The sequence below is a fragment of the Olea europaea genome, unplaced genomic scaffold (assembly GCF_002742605.1).
Source record: "Olea europaea var. sylvestris unplaced genomic scaffold, O_europaea_v1 scaffold1806, whole genome shotgun sequence".
Taxonomy (NCBI): domain Eukaryota; kingdom Viridiplantae; phylum Streptophyta; class Magnoliopsida; order Lamiales; family Oleaceae; genus Olea; species Olea europaea.
Window position 1 is genome coordinate 41351 of NW_019235808.1, and position 24784 is coordinate 66134.

The 24784-nt window shown below is 36.9% G+C and overlaps 1 protein-coding gene across 1 annotated transcript; it reads right to left on the minus strand.

The window, feature by feature from the left end:
* Positions 1-6713: 6713 nt before the first annotated feature.
* Positions 6714-16862, minus strand: LOC111378361 (pre-mRNA-splicing factor ATP-dependent RNA helicase DEAH7). Its single transcript, XM_023001544.1, has 17 exons — positions 16727-16862; positions 16409-16547; positions 15499-15723; positions 15245-15312; positions 14662-14899; positions 14213-14386; positions 13946-14091; positions 13707-13804; positions 13074-13179; positions 10603-10780; positions 10267-10496; positions 9999-10175; positions 9841-9912; positions 9308-9484; positions 9110-9171; positions 8863-9015; positions 6714-8473 (listed from the first exon to the last, which is right to left on the minus strand). The coding sequence occupies exons 1-17, from the start codon at positions 16730-16732 to the stop codon at positions 6877-6879; spliced, it is 3846 nt and encodes a 1281-aa protein (XP_022857312.1). The 5' UTR covers positions 16733-16862; the 3' UTR covers positions 6714-6876.
* Between the last annotated feature and the right edge of the window lie 7922 nt (positions 16863-24784).

The window sequence follows — 24784 nt, forward strand, 5'->3', positions numbered from 1 at the left end:
AGTTAGCCCAAATGGCCTCAGTGTACTCAAAGGTTTTGAATTGGAAGTCTACTTGTGAGTATGGAATCATATTGCCTGTGACTCAAAGAAGAGTGAGAAAGATTGAACTTCACTGCATACAAGATGGAGATGTAATGGATTGAAGAACAGAGATTAAAGGGTTCCTTAAAGAACCTAATGGAGGGATTAGTAGGAAAATGAAGCTGTGTTTGATGAACTATACACTAATAGATGAAGAGTTGTTTCAGAAACGCTCTGATGGTGTATTACTAAAGTGTGTAAGTTTGCAAGAAGTCAAGACGATCATGGCTGAGGTGCACGAAGGGATATGTGGAGCTCATCAAGCTGGTCAAAGGATGAGATGGTTAATTATTAGGAGTGGATATTTTTGGCCAAAGATGGGAGAATTATGCGTTCAGTATGCAAAGAGTTGTTTAGCATGCCAAAAATATGGTCCAATACAAAGGGCGCTAGCACGAGAGATGACACCTATTATTAAACCTTGGCCGTTCAAGGGTTGGGCGATAGACCTGATAGGGAAGATTTATCCCCCATCGTCCAAGAAACATACTTTTTTTATAGTTGCAATCGACTATTTCACCAAATGGATAGAGACGGTACCTTTGAAAGAGATCACCCAGAAGAATGTTATAGAGTTTATCCGTGATCACATTATTTATAGGTTTGGAATTTCACAAACGTTAATGGTAGATCACGGAATATCTTTGAATGGGGATCAAGTGAACAAATTTTTGAGCGAGTTTGGGGTTAAATTAGTAAACTCCACACCATACTACGCTCAATCCAACGGACAAGCGGAATCTTCTAATAAGATTCTAAAAAATATCATCAGAAAGATGATAGATGAAAATGTCAGAAATTGGCACGAATGTCTGAACAAGGCCTTATGGGCTTATAGAACATCACCTCGGTCAAGTACCAAAGTTACTCCTTTCCAACTTGTTTATGGACAGGAGGCCGTTTTGCCTATGAAAATCAACGTGCAATCGATTAGAGTGTGCTTGCAACATAAGTTGAATGATGATGAGTATGCCGAATCACTAGTTCAAAATTTATTGGGGTTAGACGAATTAAAGTTGGATGTCTTAGATAGATTGCAAGTTCAAAAACAAAGAATGGCTAAGTTTTATAATAAAAAAGTCATCGCCAAGTCGTTCAACCTGGGTGAACTAGTTTGGAAGACGATACTCCCTTTAGATAGCAAAGATCCAAAGTACGGGAAGTGGTCGCCCAATTGGGAAGGACCATACAAAATAAACAGTGTGTTGTCCAATGAAGCGTATCACTTGGAAGATTTAGATGACACCAAGCACGTGAGATTCATTAACGGAAAATATTTGAAAAAATATGTTCCTTCTTTATGGGAATGTGAACAGATAAAATCATAATCAAATATGTTGAACGATTAAAGGATAACAAGGTCAGAGCGAAATACGTTCAAATGAAATCATTTATTATCAAATGTTCATTACAAAAATGCAAAAATACAAATAATGGATGCTCTACAAAATACAATTAAAAGTAAGCTAATCTCCCGGTTGATCGCTGAGTAAGCCTCACACTGCCTTCCTAAATGCATTGCTGCAATAGTGGGATCGTCGAGTAAGAAGGTGGACTGGCCTCACCACCTTCCTAAATGCATCGCTGCAATGGCGAGTAAAGAGGCTGAGAAGCACTCTCAGCAAGCAAAGTGGCCCGTAAGCATCCCAAAAATTGCCTTCTATCATCAACTCCTTGTAAAGGACAAAGAGACGATGGGAAGAACTTCGATGGTAAAAACTTCGCTGCTGGCTAGAAAATATTTCCTATACCTTCCACACCAAAGGTGACATCAAGGCAAATAGTAAAATGGGCGGACTAAACAGTCCATTTTCGGATCGGATTGATTGTCAGAATGCCAAGCAATGGCAGCAAATTAGTTTCGAAGAAGAAAATGAAAATGAAGATGGAAGATGGAAAATACGAAGCATTTATAGGAGGATGGAGATGGAGAGACAGAGTATGAACAGCCACATTTCTGCCTAGTAAATGGAATTAAATAGTCCAAAGTCTTGGGAAAAGTGGTGGAAATATCAAAAGAAAATGGACAAAATTTTTAGCACAAAGCAGTTAAATGCTTGAAGAATTGACGACTAAAAAACAAACGTCAAATAAATGCACAAGAAGTTAATGTTCATTAATGATGAACAAAGTTACAAAGGAAAAATCAAATTACAATAGAAAAAAAGGACATCATGTGTCTTAATTACAGTCCACCCCATACTGAACGAATTCGTCCCCTAAATTTTTCCCAATCCTCGTTCTGCCAAGAGGAAGTGATGTTCAATTCGGCCGCGACATCATTATCAACTTCCAACTTCTTGTACTGCTCGACCAAGGACTTAGTTCGCTCAATTCCCTGGGAGGCGTTGCACTTTTTAGTAGCCATTCTCGCCCTGCAGTCGTCCATTTTGGCTTGAAGTTCCTTCATCTGAGCAGCCAAATTAACCATCAAAGAGTCTTCAACCATGATTTCGGAAGAGATTTCTTTCAACTCATCCTCAACCTTGTTAATCTCCATACGCAAAGATTCTTTCCTCAACCTTGTTAATCTCCATACGCAAAGATTCTTTCTCAGCTACGGCTCGAAGATATTGAGTACTTTTGGCCTTTAGTTCAGCATTCTTGGCCAGCAAAGAAAGGATCTCGGAGTGGATAACCTTCAACGTCGCTTTAAAATCGACAGAAAGATTGAGCGACGGAAGCATCAGTGCTTGCTCCAACTTCGCATTCAAATGCTCAAGTTTATCCTTGTGTTTGGCAGCACTAGCCCTTCCAATGTCCATATCCATGAAGGACACATACTCAAATATCGACTCCTTGAGGAACTTTAAATCTTCCTCTGAAAAAGCAGCAGGACGATCAGATGAAGCAGGGCGAGACGTCTGGACTTGCCCCCAGGAAGCGAACAAGTCTTGGATATAACGCACAATTTTGTCAACATCCTGCAAAGAAAATTGTCAATATTAAAGATTCTCACTACAACGAACAAGATAGAAATAGAAGTGAAGCAAAGACTACCTCATCAACAATCGTAGAAGATGGCATGTCCTCAGCCAAGTTTGCCACCAACGACTCCTCCATTCGTGAGGACTTCCCCTTGTCTGAGCGAGAAGATGTTGCCACAACGGGCGGACTCATAAGAGTATCTGCAAAACTCAATAGCAACAAATCAGAAACCCACGGCACAAGCAAAGGTAAGACATCAAAAGACTGAATTAACTTCTGCTTCGATGTTTGGGGGGTTGACGCCCTGGGAAGAAGGTGGCTCATCCATGGGTTGTGATGAAGACTCTGGGACTGAAGATGTCTCTTTAAGCGTAGCCCCCTCATCAACCGGTTTGGATGAAGTAGGCTCAACGGAGGATGATGAAGCAGGAGCTGTCGATGCCAAAGCCTTTGAAGGAGAGGCTGAGCTTTTCTGAGAAATCCAAAAGATCATCAGCACACAGAAAAGTTTCAAGTGTGGAAAAGTATGCTTGTGAGTAAACCAATTTAATTACCTTCCTCCTGACGATAAGAGGGGCATCATCATCATCATCAACATCATCCTCCAGAATGGGAGATGCTGAGGCTGGCCGTTTGCGGTTTTGGGGCACTCTTGGCTGTAGTAGGCTTGGCAGGGAGAGAAGAAGATGGACGAGCAGACTATTTAGTGCCACGAGAAGGAGAAGGACTCCGAACGGACAAAGGAGTAACTAAAACAGGAGGAGGGGAAGAAATGCTCGGCTGGTCTAGTGAATGAAAGGCACGATTGGCGTCAGTCGCAAATAATCTGCGCTTCACTGACGGCCAGAGTTGTTCAAAAAGAGGGTGAATGGCGTGGCTAGAATTGAAAGGGGCTAACGAAAAATGGCTGGTTAAAAGAAGATTGTGAGCATTTATAGCCTCTGCCTCCGCCTTATTAATAGTATGAAAACGGTCAATTAAGTTCCTTGAATAGCAAGGAGGAACAGGCCAAGTTTGGCCGAAACCAAGCTGGCGAGCAAAAAATTGGGGAGCATAAATTTCTACCCCCGTCTTGGCATTGGTCCCAGTTAAAATATCATGAAATAGTTCCCTCCCGGTTAAAAACTGGATCCAAATAAGCAGGGAGGTGTTCGCGCTGTCTATAGTGGAAGGGGGATGTACATAGTTTGGAGTCAAAAAAGGAGGAAAAGGAAAAAAGGAAGAGATTGAATCCAAAGAATAAAAGAATGAAAAAATGTCCCTTCTGGACATATTTACAGGAGCCAAGGGCTCCATGGCTAGCCCATAACAGCTAGCAGAGGAGCGAGAAATTGATGGAGCACCAAGCAATGGAAAATAGGATCTCAACCACAGTTGAGTGAACCAAAGAGGTCCACTGCCAGTGGGAGATGCACCATTCTTCAATTGAGTTTGAAGAGAGGCCATGCCTCTATAAAGGGCAGCCAAAAACAAAGAACATAAATTCAAAGGCCTGCCACGTGCCAATTCGTGTGCTATAGGTAAGTAACTCAGGGAGGGCTTTATGCTTGGCACACACAAAACATATTTACAAAGCCAAACTAGAAGGAAGGCCACTCGCTCAGTGTGGGAAGGCTCAGCGCTCGAATGATTGTGAAGGGTTTGCAGGCTTGAATAAGATTCGGTGTAGTTTTTACCAAACTTTGGGGCACCACCAGAAACCAAGATACCAGGAAAAATGGTATCGCCCAAAGGTGGTAGATTTACCAGGGCCCCAACATCCCTTAAGGTAATAGACATGGGGCCAAGAGGGAAAATAAAGGCATTATACTCGGAAGACCAAAAACTCAAAGCAATCGAAAAGAGTGCTGAATCAAAAGTAGGGGGGCGAATAGAGATTTCTAACAAATCAGAAATCCTAGCGCTATCAAAAAGTGCCTTAGTAGGACCATGATCCACAAGGCGAGCATGCCACCTACGGAAAGCTACATCAGATTTAGGCCAAGTGCGAATACCTCTTTCGCGAATTGGCCCCAGCGGCAGAGAGTTTAGAAATGGAAGGCCTTGAGTACAAGGAAACAGCTGACCCATCGCCGCCTATTCAACTGCCTCTGCATTGTTGAAAAAAGGACCTAAGTAGAACTTATTGCTTTCAACGTCGACGGGCGCGAGAAAACTCGGAGTTATGTATGGACGACTCAGAAGTTTTTGAGAGTCATCAAAACTAAAGGAGTCGCCAACTTGAGATTGTGAAGTAGCCATTTGAGATGGAATGAAATTTTTCAGAGTTACGTAGCAGGGAAGCAAAAGATGAACAGTAAATCGTGAGAGAGACGCGAAAAATTTGAGGCGTGATTTAGTGGTGCAGTGAAATGGTGTGTTTGGGGGTTATAAGGGTTTGCGAAACGACGCACCTTTTCAAGTTATAGAAGAAAACAATGATTGAAATTTTTGGGAATTTCGAATGTTGGTTGAAACACAAAGTGAATGTGGCAAAATTTAATAATTATTATTAATTCTGCCATATTGGGGGGTAATTGTTGACACATAAAAATTCAGCCCAAATCAAACGGCCCAAGGAGTGAAGCCCAATTGGGGGATCCCCAAATTAGATAGCCCAAAGAACGAAACCCAATCAAACAAATCAAGATGAAGACCCAAATAGGGAGGCCTAAGAACGCGGTAACGCTATCGCACAAGCTTGCAAGTCGTCCAGAATTTGAGCGAATGGAGTGCCATACAGTCGCCCAGAGCTGTTACTCTATTCTCGCCCAAACCTTCAAGTCGCCCAAAGTCTTAACAAACATAAAGCGTTGTGGTTATCAAGAAGTGCAGTTATCAAAGCAGTTATTAAAGTAGCCCTATCACGTTCCACGATTCAAGGAATTCAATTGAAAGCGGTTGAACGACGAAAAATAATGGGAGCAGTTAAAAAGGGCAGTTTTCATGACAAGTTGGCTATTACGAAGAAAGTAGGCAGTTATAGGACGATCAAACAGTTTTTTTAGGCGGTTGATCACAAAGAGATCGTCCATGAAGTATAAAAGGGAGAAAAGACATAAAGCAAAGGACCGAATCAAAAACTCTCGAACAGAGAATATGTAATTTTAATTTTCTTAGCTGAGACTTAAACACTTTTCTTTCAGTAACTCGTGTGCTTGCGCCCCTTGGAGGCACATTATTTTTAATTTCCAATTGTAAAGTCATCGTCAATAAAAGAACACCCCTTTTTGAAATTTTGTCTCAAGAGGTTTGTCCCTTACACAATCGTTTGATCCCTTTTAATTGTTAGCGACTAACCCGCGCAAAACAGAATCAAAGAGAAAAATTTATATCACTTAATTGTTCATTTCGTTTGGTTCAAGTTAGAATCAAAGCCGGTGACCGATTGTGAACTGAAGGATTTTCCTTTTTTAAATTAAACCATACATGGTGACGTATTTTATTAAAATCGTAAAAATAAGAATACCACGGTAAGAAAGAGTTACGCCTATCAAGCTAAGCTTCAACCAATGGGGAAAAAATACTGTGCGAAAGATGGGGAGTACAATATAAGGCTAAATGGCTTCTGGGAGCAGATTGCCCGTGGTACACAGGAACATGGCGTGACATGCCTCATCTCCAGGTAGCCCAAAAGTCTCGTAAAAGAATTAAACCACATTTTACCACATACTCTAGAATTATAAAACTGCATTAGTTTTCGTAGTACCAAACATATCTATAAGTGGATAAAACTAAATAGTGTAATGAACAAAATTTAAATTTTTTCGTTCCACAATAGTGAACATTACAGGTGGATCTTCTCTACCAATAATACAAGGAGAGTCAAGGTCATCTTTCATACATTGAGATTTTCAGTACAGTAATAATGGCATAAAGAAATAAAATCTATAACCCAAGTTTCTTTGGTCTCAAATAAGTAGAAGAGCCTCGTTTCAGTCCGGGCATTGAAACTTGCTGCTGTTCCTTAACCCTCTTTTTCTTCTCCCTCTCCTTAGTCTCCCTCTCTTCATCCTCTTGCAATTTCCTCAAGTTCTCCATCTCTTCTTCCATGGCTGTTTTCTCTTGCTTCTGTTTCTTCTTATGCTCCAACATTGATATATCCGACTCCTTCACTGAGAAAAACATGGGTCCCAGCTCGGCTAGCCAATGAGGCTCGACTGACGTGGCACATTGCATGTACTCTTTCGTTGTCAATATTAACTCGTGATAAACTACATAATCTGGAGTATAACCCAACCCGTAAAGAGCACTGCTTGGATGCAAGTGGCATGGCATTCCATTCCTGCAGTTGACATACTCCCCAACTCCCTTGAGTCGTGCTGCATTATGGAAGTACGCAGAACATATGGCTTTTCTCACAACGTCCCAATCAGGACCACAAGAAGTGAGTGGTATCTTCAGTGTCTTGAGAATATCTAATAACTGGGATCTTACCTCTCTAGCCTTGCGCAACCCCTTAACATGAAGAAAATGGTCGTTGCACCAGTCACCCCGATACTGATTAGCCTTCCACTGCTGGTACACATTCAAAAGCGTGAGGTGGTCAGACTCTGGCACAAAAAATTTCTCCCTAGCAGCATCACTCTCCTCCACCCGATCCTTGGGTCGGAAAAAAACAGACGGTACTGAAAGCATCGACACAACTGTCAAAACCTCGTTAATGCATCCAAGCTGCTCACCCATCAAAAGCATCTTAGCAAGGGGAGGATCTAGCGGAAACTCGACCATTTTCCAACCAAGGTCTGTTAAATTACCAACATTATTCAGCGCGCCCAAAACCCACAACTGGTACATGGAATTAAGGATGTTTTCTTGAGGAGGAGGGTCCATAAAATCAAAATCCAATAAGTTGTCAATCTTTAAAGACTTGAGCAACAAAACCACATTGCCAAGGTTGGTTCTTTGGATCTCTGGCACAGGACTAGGCAGCATTTCATTTAGGTATGCACTCTCTGTATATAATCGATAGCAAGTTCCAGGCCCGGTTCTTCCAGCACGTCCAGCCCGCTGGTCAGAAGCAGCTCGACTTACAGGGAACACTTGTAGAGCATCCATACCCATACGCGGGTTATACACTTTTATTTTACCATAGCCCGTGTCAATGACATAGAAGATCCCGTCTACAGTCAAAGATGTCTCAGCAATGTTTGTAGCAACTATACACTTGCGAGCTCCATCTTCAGCTTTCTGAAATATCTTTGCTTGCAAGTCAGCGGGCAGCTGCGAATATATGGGAAGAATTAACAGCTTAGGAACTTGCTTGTTTGAGGATTCAAGCGATTCCATGCGCTCAGCAAGAGCATAACAGGTTGCTTCAATCTCATCTTGCCCGGTCATGAAGATAAGTATATCACCTGGATCACTTGTAATGTGGATCGTCATAGCCTGTTTTACAGCAGCCTCTACATAATCCTCGCAAGGTGTCTTACTGTACAAGACTTTAACTGGAAAAGTTCTTCCGGGAATGTGAAATATTGGTACACTGCACAGAAATTAGTAGAGAAAATTGAAGGACCATTTCATTTAAAATTTATTTTTTTTTTTTTTTTTTTTTTTTTTGGGGGGGGGGGGATTAGGAACCCAGTAGGGGAGGGTGAAACGGATGGGGAAAGGGGAGGCTGGTCTGTAGTGGGGAGGAGAAAGGGGTGAGGAAGAAGATGGATTGACAAAAGATAAGGTGAAGTCAATTTTCAGTAAGATAAAATTAGCATGAGCTGTAGTAGAATTGGGGGGAAAAATGACATTAGTCACTTTGTCCAATACAGGACTTTCGAAAAATTCAACTCAAGCAAAGAGTTCACTCTGTAAAGGACAAAAAGAATGTATAAACCATATTTTCCTGGACTAGTAGTTCAAAATAAGGATGATTACCTCCCGAAAAAATTTGAGAATTTCTCAGCATTTAGAGTGGCAGATGTTACAATCAGCTTGAAATCACGGCGTCTGGCAACGACTTTCTTGAGGATTCCAAATAGCACATCGGTACTTAGTGATCTCTCATGTGCTTCATCCATTACGACAATACTAAAAGATTAAAGATATAGACGGTGAAATACTTTGTACAAGTTACCCCAATGATATTTAAATCATAGTATCAAATTATTTATAAAATTCATACCGATATTTCTCAAGATCAGCATCTTTTAATGTCTCCCTTAGAAGTACGCCATCAGTCATGTACTACAAAATATAGAAAACAAATTGAATTTTTAGCTTTGCATAGATGTGCAGTTTTAATTATGGTCGTAGACGAGAATGCCAAGGCCATCAACAAAATACTTGTTAACATGGTGGAAAGAACAGACATGTCTATTACCTTTATCACCGTGTTTGGCCCAGTTACATCCTCAAATCGGATTGCATATCCAACTTTATCACCAAGCTCAGTTTCCATTTCTTCGCTTACTCTTTTAGCAACACTCATGGCCGCTACACGCCTGGGTTGCGTGCAACCAACAACGCCATTCGCTGTGTAGCCATCTTCATGCAGATACTGCCAATTTTTACATATGAGGTAACTGATGAGTGATGACTATAATATTTTGAGATTTTATTTTATAAAAATAAAATAATGGGTAAAAATAGACCCTGCTTGGCCCCAACTATTTGAAGCACCTTTTTTCCCAAACTCATTTTCAACCACACATTTTATGAGACCTAAAACTTCTATCAACTTCTCAACCACATATTTCATCAACATATATCAAACTCTACTAAAAAACTTTAGCCAAACCAAACAGGGGCATGGAATATTGAAGTAACCATTTTATGACAACTGTTTATTAGTGAACTAAAATATTTATGAGTCAATATAGATGCATAAGTGTATGATTGCAATTGTAAATAAACCTGGGTCAGTTGTGTTGTCTTTCCAGAGCCAGTTTCTCCAACCACCACCACAACCTGATTTTCGCGGACCACCTTCATCAATGAAAGCCACCATTAATTAAGAAAAAAAGGAGCAAAATTAAGGATTTTAAGTTCTTTTCAAGGGGCTTATGCAAAACCTGCAGCAACTCCTCTCGAACAGAAAATATGGGCAAATACTGCCGTTGTTGTGCTAGTGTTTTTGATTTTGCAAAATCGCTGACCGCTTCACCCTTCTTCAAATGCTGAGAAAATTTGGCCTCTTCCTTGAAATCAACTTCACCTTCTTCACCTACTACAGCAGTATCTGCATCAATCTGGCAATTAATATGGAAAATCTTTAGATATGACTGTCCAATGCAAAGTTGTTAGCCTGATGACTTTGGAAAATTAAAAGTTTAAGCATACCTGTTCTGCGGTCTTCTCAACACCAAGGATATCACCTAGTTTTGAGCCAGCAAGCTCCCAAAATCGTTGCCGTGACTTGTTCATGCTCTGCTTCTCACGAATTTCTCGTACAAGAGTTGATCCTTTGCGGGATATAATAGCCATGTCTGATGTTGGGTCTTTTAGTGGCATAATTGGTTCAGCTTGTTTCGTGAAAACAATCCTCCCATCAAGAAATGGGGGCTTTGTATCTGTTATGAGAAAAATGGTGAACCTCTAAACATATATAGGAACTTCGCATCTGGGTCACATGTAACATTATCATACATTAGATATGGTGAAGAAATGATTTCTTACCATGGACAAGAAGAATAACCTTCTTTTCATCCTCATCATCAAATTCTGTCTGCACCTCTGTTCCTCTTACAGCTCCAGATCTAAGAAGTTGGCGGTCCTCCCACTGGGCATTATCTGCAGTGAGCTGTGATAATTTTTTGCTCTGAGCGAGAGTCATCTTGCTCCCATCTCGCCGGACCTGTGATAAGGTGAAGCAATCAATGAATGACTGAAATAATCAGATTATCAAGGTAAAAGATTTTGTTATGCACAAAAAGGACAGGAGATTTATAATAAATGGACTTAAACAACATTTTGCTAAAAGCTTCGGCTGTTAACATATCACAAATCCCACTAAACAGTCAACTAGAAGAGCATAATAGCATTATCAGCCCCCATCTTGCAGATATAAATGTGGCAAGATAAAAAAATAAATTAATTAATAAAAATAAATAAATAAAACCATTAACATGGATCATCAAATTCCCTAATTTCTCTTGCCATATAGATCAATAAACAGGAATTAAAGCTATAACTAGAAATGACCTAATCATAATTAGGGACCATGGGTATTCGACAAAATAGAGTACACTACTGTTTTGTTTTTTTTTTCCTTTGATAAGTATTAAGTAATTTTATTAATCGTGGATAATACATGGGGGGTGTATTATCAATTTAACCAAGAAAGAAACGACATAAAGTTTGGCAGCCCTTCTACATGATTATTGGCTACAACCTTAAACCAAGTATACAAAATCATATAAAATCATTCTCTAATTTGCTCTGTTGTTCTTGCTTGGTCTTCAAAACAACGGCTGTTCCATTCTCTCTATACACACCATACAATGCATCTCGAAATAAGGTTCCCGCAAGCCTACTATCCTTATCTCGGAATTTTCTCCTCCATGCCCGCAACACGTCCTCCATACGCCTAGGCATCACCCAATTCATATGTTGGGAAGCTAGAATAGTGTTCCACAACCACCGAACACCTTCACAATGGAGAAACAAATGGTCATTCGTTTCCCCGTCTCTCTTGCACATATAACACCATTCGGTAACATAAAAACCTTTTCTACGAAGATTATCCACCGTTAATGCCTGCCCCGTCACAACCATCCATAACAAGAAAGCCACTCGTGGGGGCAGTTTACATTGCCACACCATCTTCCAAGGAAATGAACTTTCCATCGATCCCAATATGGATCTAAAATAAATGCGAACTGAGAAAATACCAACCCGTGCCAACTTCCATCTGCTCCTATCACCCTCTCCCACCTGAATATGCACCTCGTGCAAGGAGGTCAAAAACAGTGCATGATCATCCAATTCCCAATCCTGCAAACCCTTCTCAAAGGCAATATTCCAACTATAATTTCCATTATGTATGACTAAGACATAGATTACACTACTGTTTATGCATGTTCTCCTTGAAATACTCAAATGCAATCTCCACAAACCAGCTTTTATAGATTAATCCCTTGATGCTATCACAAATGGAAGATCTAGACGGAATATGAATCTGATAATCAGTAGTCAAACAACCTAGGCAGCATTCACAAGCATATCATTATTGGCCAATAAGACCATAGTATTCATTTAGATTCTCTGAACATTGATTTATAATAAATATTATTTCAAGATATATCTGTATTTTTTAAACATGTTTTAATAGGCTATATTTAGTTGAGAATATGGTATTCCTCATTTCTTAGGAATTATGATTGTTAAGTAAATTCTGAAGACCAAAACAGAAAACAAAAAAAGGAAAAAAATCATTACATCTTTAAACTTTATTAGGAAACAACCAACTGAACCAAGTTACTAAACCTTGAAGTCACTTTCCTAGGAAACACTTGTTCTTCTACTTGGGTTTGGAGGATGTTCAAATTGTAGCAGTAAAATAGTAAAGGTCAAATATCATTTGGCATGCATTGCAATTGCAGAACAAACACATTCTAAATGAAGGGAGAAGGCCTATCTATCCAAACTAAGGATGATGCTGAGGGTGAAGGCTGAATTCAAGTCTCAACAGTCTGCTCATTGCATCACCTGACTCACAAGCTCATGCTTTTGGACCGAGTTACATGCCTATTCCATATTGCCGTATTACTCCCATGTAACCAGGGAGATAGTCCCCCCCCCCCCTCTAGCTATTGCAACCGCGAGGGAAAAATGCAGCAATCATGGATTCTATGCGCCAGAATCCCCAAAACAAACAGCAGGATATACATAAATACCATGATCCACTACTGACGAAATTATCTCATTGTACGGTAAAAGCCATGAAGAAGACATTGATTATATGGGCTAGAATCCCCAAACAAACAGCAGCAAACGCATTAGAAGACCATGGGCCACTAATGATGTTATCTTGTCATGTGCTACAAGGGCATAAAGGTTCTGACTTCTTTTGAAGTGCTACAATTCTCTACTTAAGATTTTGTAAATTCCAAGACTATCAAAAAGTATATCACACATAAACCTCGTACCAATTTTTTGGCCAGCTCTGCCTCTTTCTTCTGGAAAGATGCCTCATCACCAAGGAAAATTGAGGAGCTATCTGCATCAAAGGTGCTGCCTTCTTCTCTATCATACCTATAAATCACAATATAACCAATTAATTATGTTCTTTAGTTAAACTATATGGTACCGACATTTAGAAATATTTAGGAACACAAAAACAGCATAGGCCAATGGGCATGAAATCCAGTATTGGAAATAGAAAACATGAATTGGACTTGACTTCAACAATAACATTACGGGTATTGAAGAAGAAGCTTCTTGAACTTTTATGCATACTTGAGAATAAGAAGTATGTATGCTACCTTTTTCCATCTTCATATCTCAAATTTTAACCCAAAAATAAAGATAAAAATCAGTATATTGTATTACATGAAAAATAAAATTTAACAGTGCATATATTAGAGCAATATCTAAATTGAATGATACCAACAATTTATATGTTCTGTTTTCTACATGACCAAATCTTTGTCTCCCTCATGTTTGATGCAATACTAATCTGTATCCCCAGTCATTGTATGTACACTAATAATCATCCTAACTAATATCCATGCTCTTGTACATATTAAATAAACTCAAGAAAAATAGTCGTATGAAATTACCATGCACGGTCAGAATTGTACTCCATCTCTAAACGCATACTTTCAGTAATCTCTTCATTCTGGTCTTTTGATATATAATCTGGGCCATCTTCTCCATCCTATAACCAGAAAAGGAGACCACAAAAAAGAAAGAAAAGAATACCACTTGTCAGTTCAATTAGAAAGCATAGCTGAGTATAATTTTGAGGAAGATTTTTCCATAAGAAGTTAGAAATAGAAGGAAATGAGAAACTGAATACCTCCGATGATGGCAACTTATCCCCAGAAAAAGTAGCATGATTAAACTTCCCAACATATCGGGAACTTGAAGATCTAACTGATGCGCCGGATGCCCGAATTGGAGTTGGAGAAGGAGCAATGCTATCCCAAGGAGATGCAGCACCGCCTGTGCACGTTCAACTTTCCTGTTAATTATGTCTAAGAAGTTTGCCTAAAAAGCCATACAAATTGATTTCAAATCAAGATCATGCAGCTTAAAAGACGTTATCAAGAATTACATGGCATACCATTAGAATTAGGGGTACGACCTCCCAACCATGGGGAAACAAGTCGTGCATCCGGGGAGGCTCCAACAAACATAGGGTACGGTGAAGGCTCATGGTGTCTGCTGCTAGAAATGCGACCATCACGTCGTGGGGTATCTTCCCACTCCCAACGGCCATCATCCCAGTTAGATCTACCTGAGGTGTAGGCCGAGTTTCAATATGATTACTATATGCATTGCAAGTTGAACAAAGAAAAATCAGCATGAATCTGGAAAGCAAAACCACTCGTCTTCTATGCAATATGCAAAAACAAAACAGCACATGACAGCAATAGAGTTCCATGTTATTTTGAATTTCAATAAAATTCATCAATCTTTTGACAGCATTTTCAATTAAACTTTTACTTGAGCGAAACGCCGCTAAAAGGAGTATACGACAAAAGAAAGTCACAAAGCAAACATACAACATACCAGGTGTCCTCCTAGAACTATCATATCTACTCCTTTTTCTTTCATAGTCTCCACTGCGATCCTTCTCGTAACCACGTGATGATTCTCTAGGAGTCCTCTCATCCCTATAAGTTCCACTTCTCATTTCTCTACTTGAACTTCTGTAGCCTTCCCTATATTTGCTTCTACTCCTATAATGGTCAGCATTGTCAAAACTTGGACTCCTTGATCTTGAGCTTCCAGTAGATGCACTTGGAACCTGAAATTATATGAAAAAGTCAATGATTACTGCAACTGAACAACTTAGGAATTGCTCATGCATATGATCAAATTACTAGCAATCCCATTGAACACATTTTCCATGGCTTAGAAAATTTATTTTAGATTTAATCATTAACTTTAGCCAGTAAATTTAAAGCTACATACAAGGATCTAGTTTGCTTACAAAGACGTCTAAAAGGGCAAATTATTATTGCTTGTCTTGAGCCAATTCATAAACAAGATATAATAATGAGGCTATAAAGTTGTCATTCCAAATGCAAATAAATTGTCACGATAACAAGAGGGAACCCGCTAGAAAAGTCCGCGGGGAAATTACAAGTACCTGCATATACTTATCCTTGTGCCGCTGTGTGAATGTGTCGTTCGATTGATGTTCAGTTACAGCACTCTCTGCAAATTCATCAAAGAAATCGTTAAAAAGATAAGTAAATCAAAATGGTAAAAAAACTAGCATGAAGGAAACTCATTTAATTTTTACCTACATCTAAGTGTTGAGGTTTATATGCCTATACAAGCATATGCTGTCTGCAATTGACTGCCTAAGGTATTTATACAAAATAAAACACAAGAAGGTACCTGAATTAGATTCTACAGTCGATGCCGGTTCACGATATCGCCTATTAGCATAATTGCGTGCACCATTTGATACAACATTTCCGACTTCATCAAGTCCTGAAGAAGCAGACTTCTCTTCATCTTCATCAAGTGATGCAGCAACAGATGCAACTCTTTCTCTGGGGACCCTGAATGCCCCCTCATCTCTAGGTCCTCCACGTTTTGTATTGGCAAGAATGTCAAGCCCTGATCCAGTAACCAAATGCATATAATTAAAGAAAGAAGAAACAGAAATATTCAGAGTATAAAATGGAAAGTCAGCAGAGGATAAGATGTGATGCAATATTTCCGCAAGAAAAATGAAATGAAAGAAGAGAAAGAAAGATATGATTGTGAGGTAACAATCCTTGGTACCAAAGTCAATTAATTCAACCATGAGGGACCCAAAAAATATCGTGGAACTCAAGAGAGAATATCACATTTCTAAATTATGGACAGGTAGTTGATACTGCAGGACAAAATATGCTACACAAGCAAAAATCAGCCTACCAAAAGATCAGACAAAGAAGACTTCGCTCATGCAAATCACATGCCAAAAATTTGAAGACATGCAAGGTGAAAACTAGCAGCCTGGACCTTATCTAAGTACTCCACTCCACATTTACACAGCCCTCCTTCCTCCATATTTAACCCCCAACCCAAAAAAACACCCACTCACTTTCTTTGAGGAAATTGTCGCTGCCACCAACCACCATTGCCTGATTCAGTAGACAATTAGGCAACTACCAGAGTTGGCAATTGTATGACATGAACCTAAGCTTGAACTCTATACTATTAAGCATTAACATCAAAGAATACTACTTCAGAATTCTTGATTATCGGCAGAAATACGACCTGTACTTTATAAAGACATAGTGATATGAAAGCATACCTAAAAGTGATTTCCTCTCGGGAGGTTTGAACATTACTCTATCCTTCCCAGGTACAAACAGACCGCCACTGCTGGTCTCCTCGGATTCCAAAGTTTCTGTTGTTTTGTTAGGGTCAATAAATCTACCATCTCCTTTTCCCTGAACATGAAAAATTAATGAGATTAAGCATTCATTAACTTCAAAAACAGGTAAAAGTAAACAAGACATAGCAAATTAAACTTTGATGGGAAAATTACAGGTAGACAGAAAATCAAATTTCTCTACATATACTTATTTCAAGGAAATCAAAGCGCGGCTAGCATAGATATCATACTGACCTCCATATCAATTTGATTAACGTCTTCTCCAACGACAACCCTTAGACAACTAAACCCTCAGCAGGATTAGATCGAGGTTACGTTGAAATTGAATTATTCAATCGAGTGCGAAATCAACACAAGATAAAATTGGTTCTTGATTTTTTACTTGGAAGAGTAATGCTACATGTATGGGGAAATTTTCACAGAATTTTTTCAGGATTCCACATGACACAATTCATTGGCAGATAACACAAAAAAAAAAAAAAGAATCTTTGTCTGCAAATCAGGTGCTGCTATAGGGATTCTGTGAAAGAATTCCTGTACTTGGACAAGTTTCCAATATTTATCTCACACATGACCTCCTTGAATTCTTGACCCTTCAGCTACCCAAATTCTTGCTCTTGATGTCGAGCACAATTTTACTGATGCAGTGCCATGAATTTGTAAAAATGACTCTGAATCTCTTTTAGAAAGTTTCATTCACCTACTCAAATAGTATTTCCTTTTACTATATAATTTTTTTCCTTAATCCTTCTATTTTTCTTTACTTTATCAAACAAGAATTTTATTTTCTTTTCCATGAATAAATTCTTTTATACAATAAATTTTGGTCTAACAATTTTATTTTATTTATTTATTTTTGTTTTAACTCAAACAATTAGGAGACAATACAAGACGCTTCTTGATTTTACACATGCCTAGGTAAGATTTTGACATTACCTCCTGATACTACAAAAAATTATACCTGTAGATATTTGAACTTGATGACTGAGATTGGTCACGAACGAGATCTTTCGAGACCTGAAACAAAAGTTTCGAGGTGTGTTCTCGTCGCCCTTCCGATGTTTAAGTTAGAGAAAGAATGTGTGTGTAAGGCCATGAATTGAAAACAATGTAAAAATGTACCTCAACATTGAACTTGTGGTCATGTATTTATAGATGTTGATTGTAGAGTTGTAAAATGATCTAACTACACGTAACCCTTATTCTTATCATGTAAAGTATTTTGTTATATTGAAAATGTTATGTTTGAGTTTGAATCGAACCGTGATAGATAAACAATGAGAATAAAGGTCATGGGGAATTATAATCGAAATGGGATTTAGTATTATCTAGAAGGTGTTAGATAAAGATTATGTTCCGTGATGTACAGCCCAACCTTATCATCAGAGGCGGACCCACGTGGGTCCTAGTGGGTCATGTGACCCACCAACTTCCAGAAATTGATTATTTATTTATTTATTATTTTTTTTTGTGCCTTCAGTCCTCTTCAGCATGACCCAGAAGAAGACTCCAGTGTCCAAATGGAAAAATCGAAACCCATCCCTAGTTCCCTTCCCTTGGAAAATCAAAACCCATTTTCTTCTTCTTCTTATGTTGATGAACACTCTTCCACCGACATAGCATACTATAAATGTATTTAGTTGTGTGTATTGTGTATGTATTTAAAAAAAAGTCCCATAGTGAATCCGTCCTTGATTGGTGATATCATAATTCAGGAACTAAGTTGGGCAAGGATTTTTGGATAGTCAACACATAGGTATTGAATTATTTGGCTGTCGTTCAGAGAAATGTGTGTTGTATTGTGTATGTAATTATCATGTAAAAAGAAAGTTAGAGAACCGAGAGTGGAAAAGAGGTAAAGGGTGAAACAAAGAGAGGAGAGAGAGAGAGAGAGAGAGAGAGAGAGAGAGTTGTGAGTGAATAAACTAGAAAGTCATAGAAACCAGTATGCCACCGTGTGTTTTATTGGAATGAGAAAATTTCATTTGGCCTTTGGGGGAATAAAATAATAAAATATTGTATAGTGGTCTTTGATTATCAAAGTTGTGTAACTTCATTTCATTTCATTAAATTTTATTTTTCATGTCTAAATTCAATAGTGATGATCTAGAGTAGTCGGATGAAAATGTTTTGGTTATCCGTATATATCGGTAATTTTTTTTTCAAACATTTTTTTATTTTTATTTTTTACAATATTTTTGCAATTTTGATTGTGTCAGGGACAGATCTAGGTTCGGACTACAAGTCGGACTAATGCGTAACAAATAGGGATGGCAACGGTTCGGTTCGACCAAAACCATTACCGAACCGTCAAATTTTTTATCATACCATAACCGTATCATAACCACGTAAATCGGTTTGGTTCATATCTCGGTTCGGTTCGGTTCGATTAATAACCATGAAAATAAATTATTTTTTATATGTCCATCCGTCAAATTGATATAAAACAATTTATGAAAAGAAAGTCAATGAAAACGAAAACACAATATTCCAAACGAAATGCAAACATTATCCCAAATTCCAATTGCAAAATACAAATTTAACAATTATTATAATGAATATAACAATACTAAATTTTTCCTTCATTCTTGATTTTTGTGCATTGTAATACTTGCTCCATGCTCAATAATTCAAAAGTTTCAACCTTAACTCATATTCAATATTCATTATTCCCCACAACGCTTACTAGCATAGGTCAACACTCAAAATTGATTCCTATATAGTAAATAAGAAATATAAGTAAAGAATATAACGATACAACCTAATCCAAAATGATTTTAACTAAGATTTAAATAAAAAAATGTATCTCTTCGTCAATTTCCTCTTCACTAAACTTTGTCATCCCTAATAAAAGAATGATTTTTTTAAAGTGGATAATCGGTTCGATTTCGGTTCGACAGCATAAATACCATACCCTCACCACCACGAACCGGTTTATTAAAGTCAAATGTCATATCCGCCCCATTGCTCCTTCGGTTCCATTTTTTCGTCCCATTTGGTTCGGTTGACTGCGATTTTCGATTTTAAAAGTTCAAATTGCTATCCCTAGTAAAAACTGGGCTAACATGTAAAAAAATTAAATGTACACATGATTTTTTTACTTATTTTTATTTATTTATTTATTTGGCCCTAAAAACTATTAAGAGGGTGTTTGGGACTCATTTTCATATAAAAATGCATTATAGAATAGTAAAATGATGGAAAATGTGTGATTAAAAAATGAGGAAAAGTTTTTGATTTACATGTAATATTATTTTAATAAAAAATATTTGGTTAAAAAGAAGAGAGAGAAAAATGCATTTTGAAGAAACTGGGTATCAAACGGGGCCTAAGTGAGCTGGGGAGGGGACTGGGCTACAACCCAGCCCAATCTCCTATATCCGGGATTTTGCCCCACTAATTCAAAATTTCTGCGTCCGCCACTGGTGGGTGGTGGTGGTGCTAGTAGTGGTGAGGTATAGGCAATGGTGATTGTGGTTCATTGAAGGTGGTGGTGATGGTAGAGCATTCGACGTGGTGGGGTGGTGCGCTGTAGATATGAGGCAACAATGTATTTTGGGTGGTGTGGACGATAATGAAAAATGTGGGGTGAGTTTGGAGAGATCGATGGGTAAGTCGTGATCATTTAATTAGATAATAGTGACAAGTTAATTTGATAATTTGTGATTGAAAAATTAGTTTTGACTGACCAATTTAAAATTTTGAAACTAAATTTACAACTGTATCTTACATTTTGTGTCTTTATGACCATAATATTATGTGATTGTGATTAGTAGATAAATGTGACCTATTTAATTATTTATTTAATCAATATTGCCTAATTTTTGAAAGAATTTCTCAAATTTGACATACTTAATTATTTTCCCAACCTAAAAACTTAACTTTGGGCTTGTAATTTATCTAAGAATCTAACTGTGAGAAATCAAATTGCAGAGTCTTGCTTGACTGTTGCGCTTCGTGTCTCTTGCCTTACATCAGATTGTTGCATCGCCAAGGTTAGTACTTGTTAATTTTTGTAATTTGTACTTTCTATGAATCAAAGCTTTCAAGTTGTGGTTAAATTTAATTTGTTTTTGCACATAGTGATTTTTTCGTTTGATTTTCAACTTGATTTTATCAATCTGGTTTCTCAATCTATTTTGAGGCTTTAATAAAATCATTTATAGGTTTTCGATCTGATCACTATCGATTTCCTTATTTCAAGTAATGAAATGGAAATACTTAATTATTAAATTGGGTTAATTATTTGAATGGTTATTGAACTATAACAGATGCTATTACTTAATAAATGAACTTAAAATTACATCTTAATGATCACTAAACTATATCAAGTATTACTACTTAATAATTGAATTTAAAATTGTATCTCAATGGTTATTAAACTATGCACAATGTTACTCGTTTATCACTTAGGTTGATGCCATTTGTTGAATCTAACGATAATAATTGTCAAACAAATTTCTTAAGTGGACGACATTAGACATCCACCCAAATCTACCAATTAAAGCATGTTTATAAAACATGATTTAGGTTGCAATTTTTAATATCTTACCGCTGAAAGAAGGCCTCCTTATCTCCCAATAAGATGTTAAAAATTGCTGCCTAAATCACATATTGCAAACACGCGCTTTGCTTACGTGGATTTGGATGGATGTCTGATATAGTCCACGTATGAAATTTATTTGACACGTGTGAAGGTTTGTTAGATTCAACAAATAGCGTTGACTTTAGTGATACATGGGTAACACGGTGCAGTGTTTTGTATACTTCAGGGACCATTTAAATAATTAACCGAATACAAATTTGTCTCAAATGCACAAATTTGTAAAATGCATAGCATATATCAAAAGAATTGGGAAAAGGAGTGGGAGAATTTTCATAAAAAAAAAAAAAAAAAAAAAAAATAATAATAATAATAATAATGAAAAATGAAAAAATCATTTGTACTAAAGATGATTTAAAATGTTCCTTTTTAGTATAAAATGTCCATATTACCGTTAGTGACATTTTTTTAGGAGCATTTAATGTTTGATTTGAATGCTATTAATTTTGTGGTGTAATGATTTATTTTGTATATTATAAATATTGGAGATATGATTATTATATTGGGTAGTATGAATTTTGGTAAAAAAAATAAAAAATAAAAAAATTGAAAAGCTTAAAAAACGCATAACTTCTTACCATTCACAAAATTTAACTTCTTATCCATCCTTTTCATTTCATCATCAAGAAAACATTACTATTGGATTCATCATCCATTTTCAAAGGTTTGCTATAGCAATTATTTATATTTTCATCTTATAGCTTACTTTTAAATGTTAAATAGAACATAGTTATATTTATTTGAAATTTGTTAAACTCTATTCATTGATTTGTTTGATTTTTAATATATTTTTGAACGGTAAAGATATTAACATCCTTTAGAAAATGTGAAGGATTCTATATTTAATGAAGTATTGAATTATTCCTAATTATTTTTGGTAAGATGTTGTGATATTATAGTTGAGAATTGATTATGACCAATAATTTTTTGAATAATTTTTTCCAAGATAGCAAATGCATATTTTGCAGCTTCCCAACAATTTCGACAATTCAACTATCGAATTCAACATTTCAAAATCGTCAAATTATACATCTTAACTGTCAAACTCGACATTTAGAAACTATCGAGATTCAACCATCCATTTCACATTTTGCTATTGAATGAATTTAAATATTCAAAAGTGTCACTTTCATGCTATTAAATGTCGACATATTGATTTTGCAGAGTTCTTACCTTTGCAATCTCAACTTTTCAAGTATTAGTAATCATTTGAAATTTATCGTGTCTCGTGAGAGGAAAGTTTGTTTATGTGGATGACAAATGGAAGTGAAGAATGAACAAAACCATTTTCATTTTAGTTCTAAAAAGTATTACCTTATGCACTCACTTTGATAGAGTTGTCCATAACCGGACCACGTGTTCCAATCTCATTCTAACACAACTCACTTAAATAGGCTTCATGTCCGAAAGTGGTTGAAGTTGTGTTTTGAATGTTCCCACCGATAGCGTTGTCCATTTTGAAGTTATATTATCATTTTCTTTTTATTATCGTTTGCAAACTTTAATCGCATTTAAATTTACAAGCAAAATAATTATATAGACAAAAATTGCATACCATCTCGATAGAAGATTTCTATCATTCTCGATAGATGGTTGCAAAGTAGAAAATTTGATTACAAATAAGATGTATAAGGGACATGCTGTTTCCGAGAACATTCTCAACTTACATTATTATTTTCAACTTATATTATTATTATTATTATTATTATTATTATTATTATTATTATTATTATTATTTCATTATCATTTGCAGACATTGCATAACACCCTGACAGTTAAATTATCGATCCCAACAGAAGGTTTTTGTCATTCTCAACAGTTAGTTGTGAAGCAAAAAATGTAACTACAAATAAGGAGCATAAGGGAGAAGCTATTGCAAAGCATTTGGTAAAGAGGTTACCATATTTATCCCTGATAAAACTATAATATATAGTTTAGTACGTAGACGTACACAATTATAGCCTACTTCAATCATTGTCAACATTTGAATGTTTTCCTCCACTGTCTTTATCAGAATCGTCCAAACTTATGACAATTATCTCGAGAGATGGAACATTCGCCAACGACTCATCATCGTTAGATTTATCTTCAAACGGAACCATGAACTCGAACACATCATCAAGCACACTGGGCCGTGAGTGTGAGGCATCACTTGGAATTTCATTTAGGTTGGGAAAAGGAATAGCATAAACGGCTCTCCTACCATTTGGAGGGTTGACTTTCTCATCATTCGAAGAACTTTTCCCATGGGAAAAAAGGGACGAATTGGGTATTGGCATAGGATCATTTAGATTCAACGGTTCATTGCTTCTCATAGACAAAATCATTATCTCAATATGGTTTTATTGAGTGAAACCATTTGAAACGTTTGATGTATAAAGTGTCACAAAATTGGAGAAGTGTTTTAGTGTAATTGAGAAGAAAGTCATGCCATGCTTTATAATTAAATTCTTGGAGGGTAGCAAATATGGTCATTTAGAACACAACCACCAAATCACAGCTTTAAGTGTTACTTAAGTGACAATTGGTGTTATGATTTAAAGTCTAAGTGTATCTTTATCCTCCAAACTTTGTCCATAATTTATGGAAAATTGAATATTAAATCATTTGTACTATTTTATATTCAAGTTTCCTGCATGTAGTCGTTGATAATCAATTTTTATGGAAAATGTGAATCGTAAATCATGTGTACCATTTTATCTTAAAGTTTCCTTCACATAATTGTGGGTAATCAATTTTCATAAGTATTTTGTATCTTAATTGTAGAATGATCTTGAAGTATTTTTGGTACTTAAACTTCTCATAATCGGACTTCAATCAAGAAATTCAACATTTTTCTTGTACTAATCGAACAATCCAACAAATATGAAAAATGAGAAACAATAAAATATGTTACCACACATGGATGCAACCATCAAATTGTGTTTATAACCACATTATTGGAGGGAAGTAATATGATGTCCTTTAGTACATTGTCCCAAATCGATTCTAATGTAGCATTAATAAATTTCATCACACTATTTTTTTACTTTCTTTCTCCTCTCCTTGGTATATGGAGTCCTAGTAGATGTTGCAGGAAATTGAACGTGTGTTGATCACCGCCTTTTTGTATTAAAAACATTGTTGCTTTCGACGGATATGGTGGCTGCCTCCATCATGCTACAGGGTGAGGGAACTTCCTCGTTGTCTGGGCTTGACACTTCAGGTTCTATGGCTCCTCCTTCTATTTGAAAACAACATTTGCAACACCAACCAATATGAGTTCAATATTTCTAGTTTGCAAACTACGAAATGAAATGAGAGTATTTAAAATTTTGAATTCCTCATAATTAACGCACATGTTGTTTACCTCTTGGTTTCCACTGGGCAATAGACCCTCACGATCATTAGAGCATGGTTTAATGCCTCCTACATCTAGTTGATAAGAACAATTACATTACTAATGGATCTAAATTCAATATTTTTAGTTTGCATACTATGAAATGAGACGAAAGTATTTAAAATTTTGAATTTCTCAGATGTTAATGTGAAACCATGTATAAAAAAGAAAGAAAAAAATATAATATTCGAGAAATATTGCCTTTAAATGTTGAGAATGATAATTCATATTGACAAATGACTCATTTATCGATATTTAATCATCTGTCGAGAATAGTTGAAACGAATTGTCGAGAACGACAATTTATTGA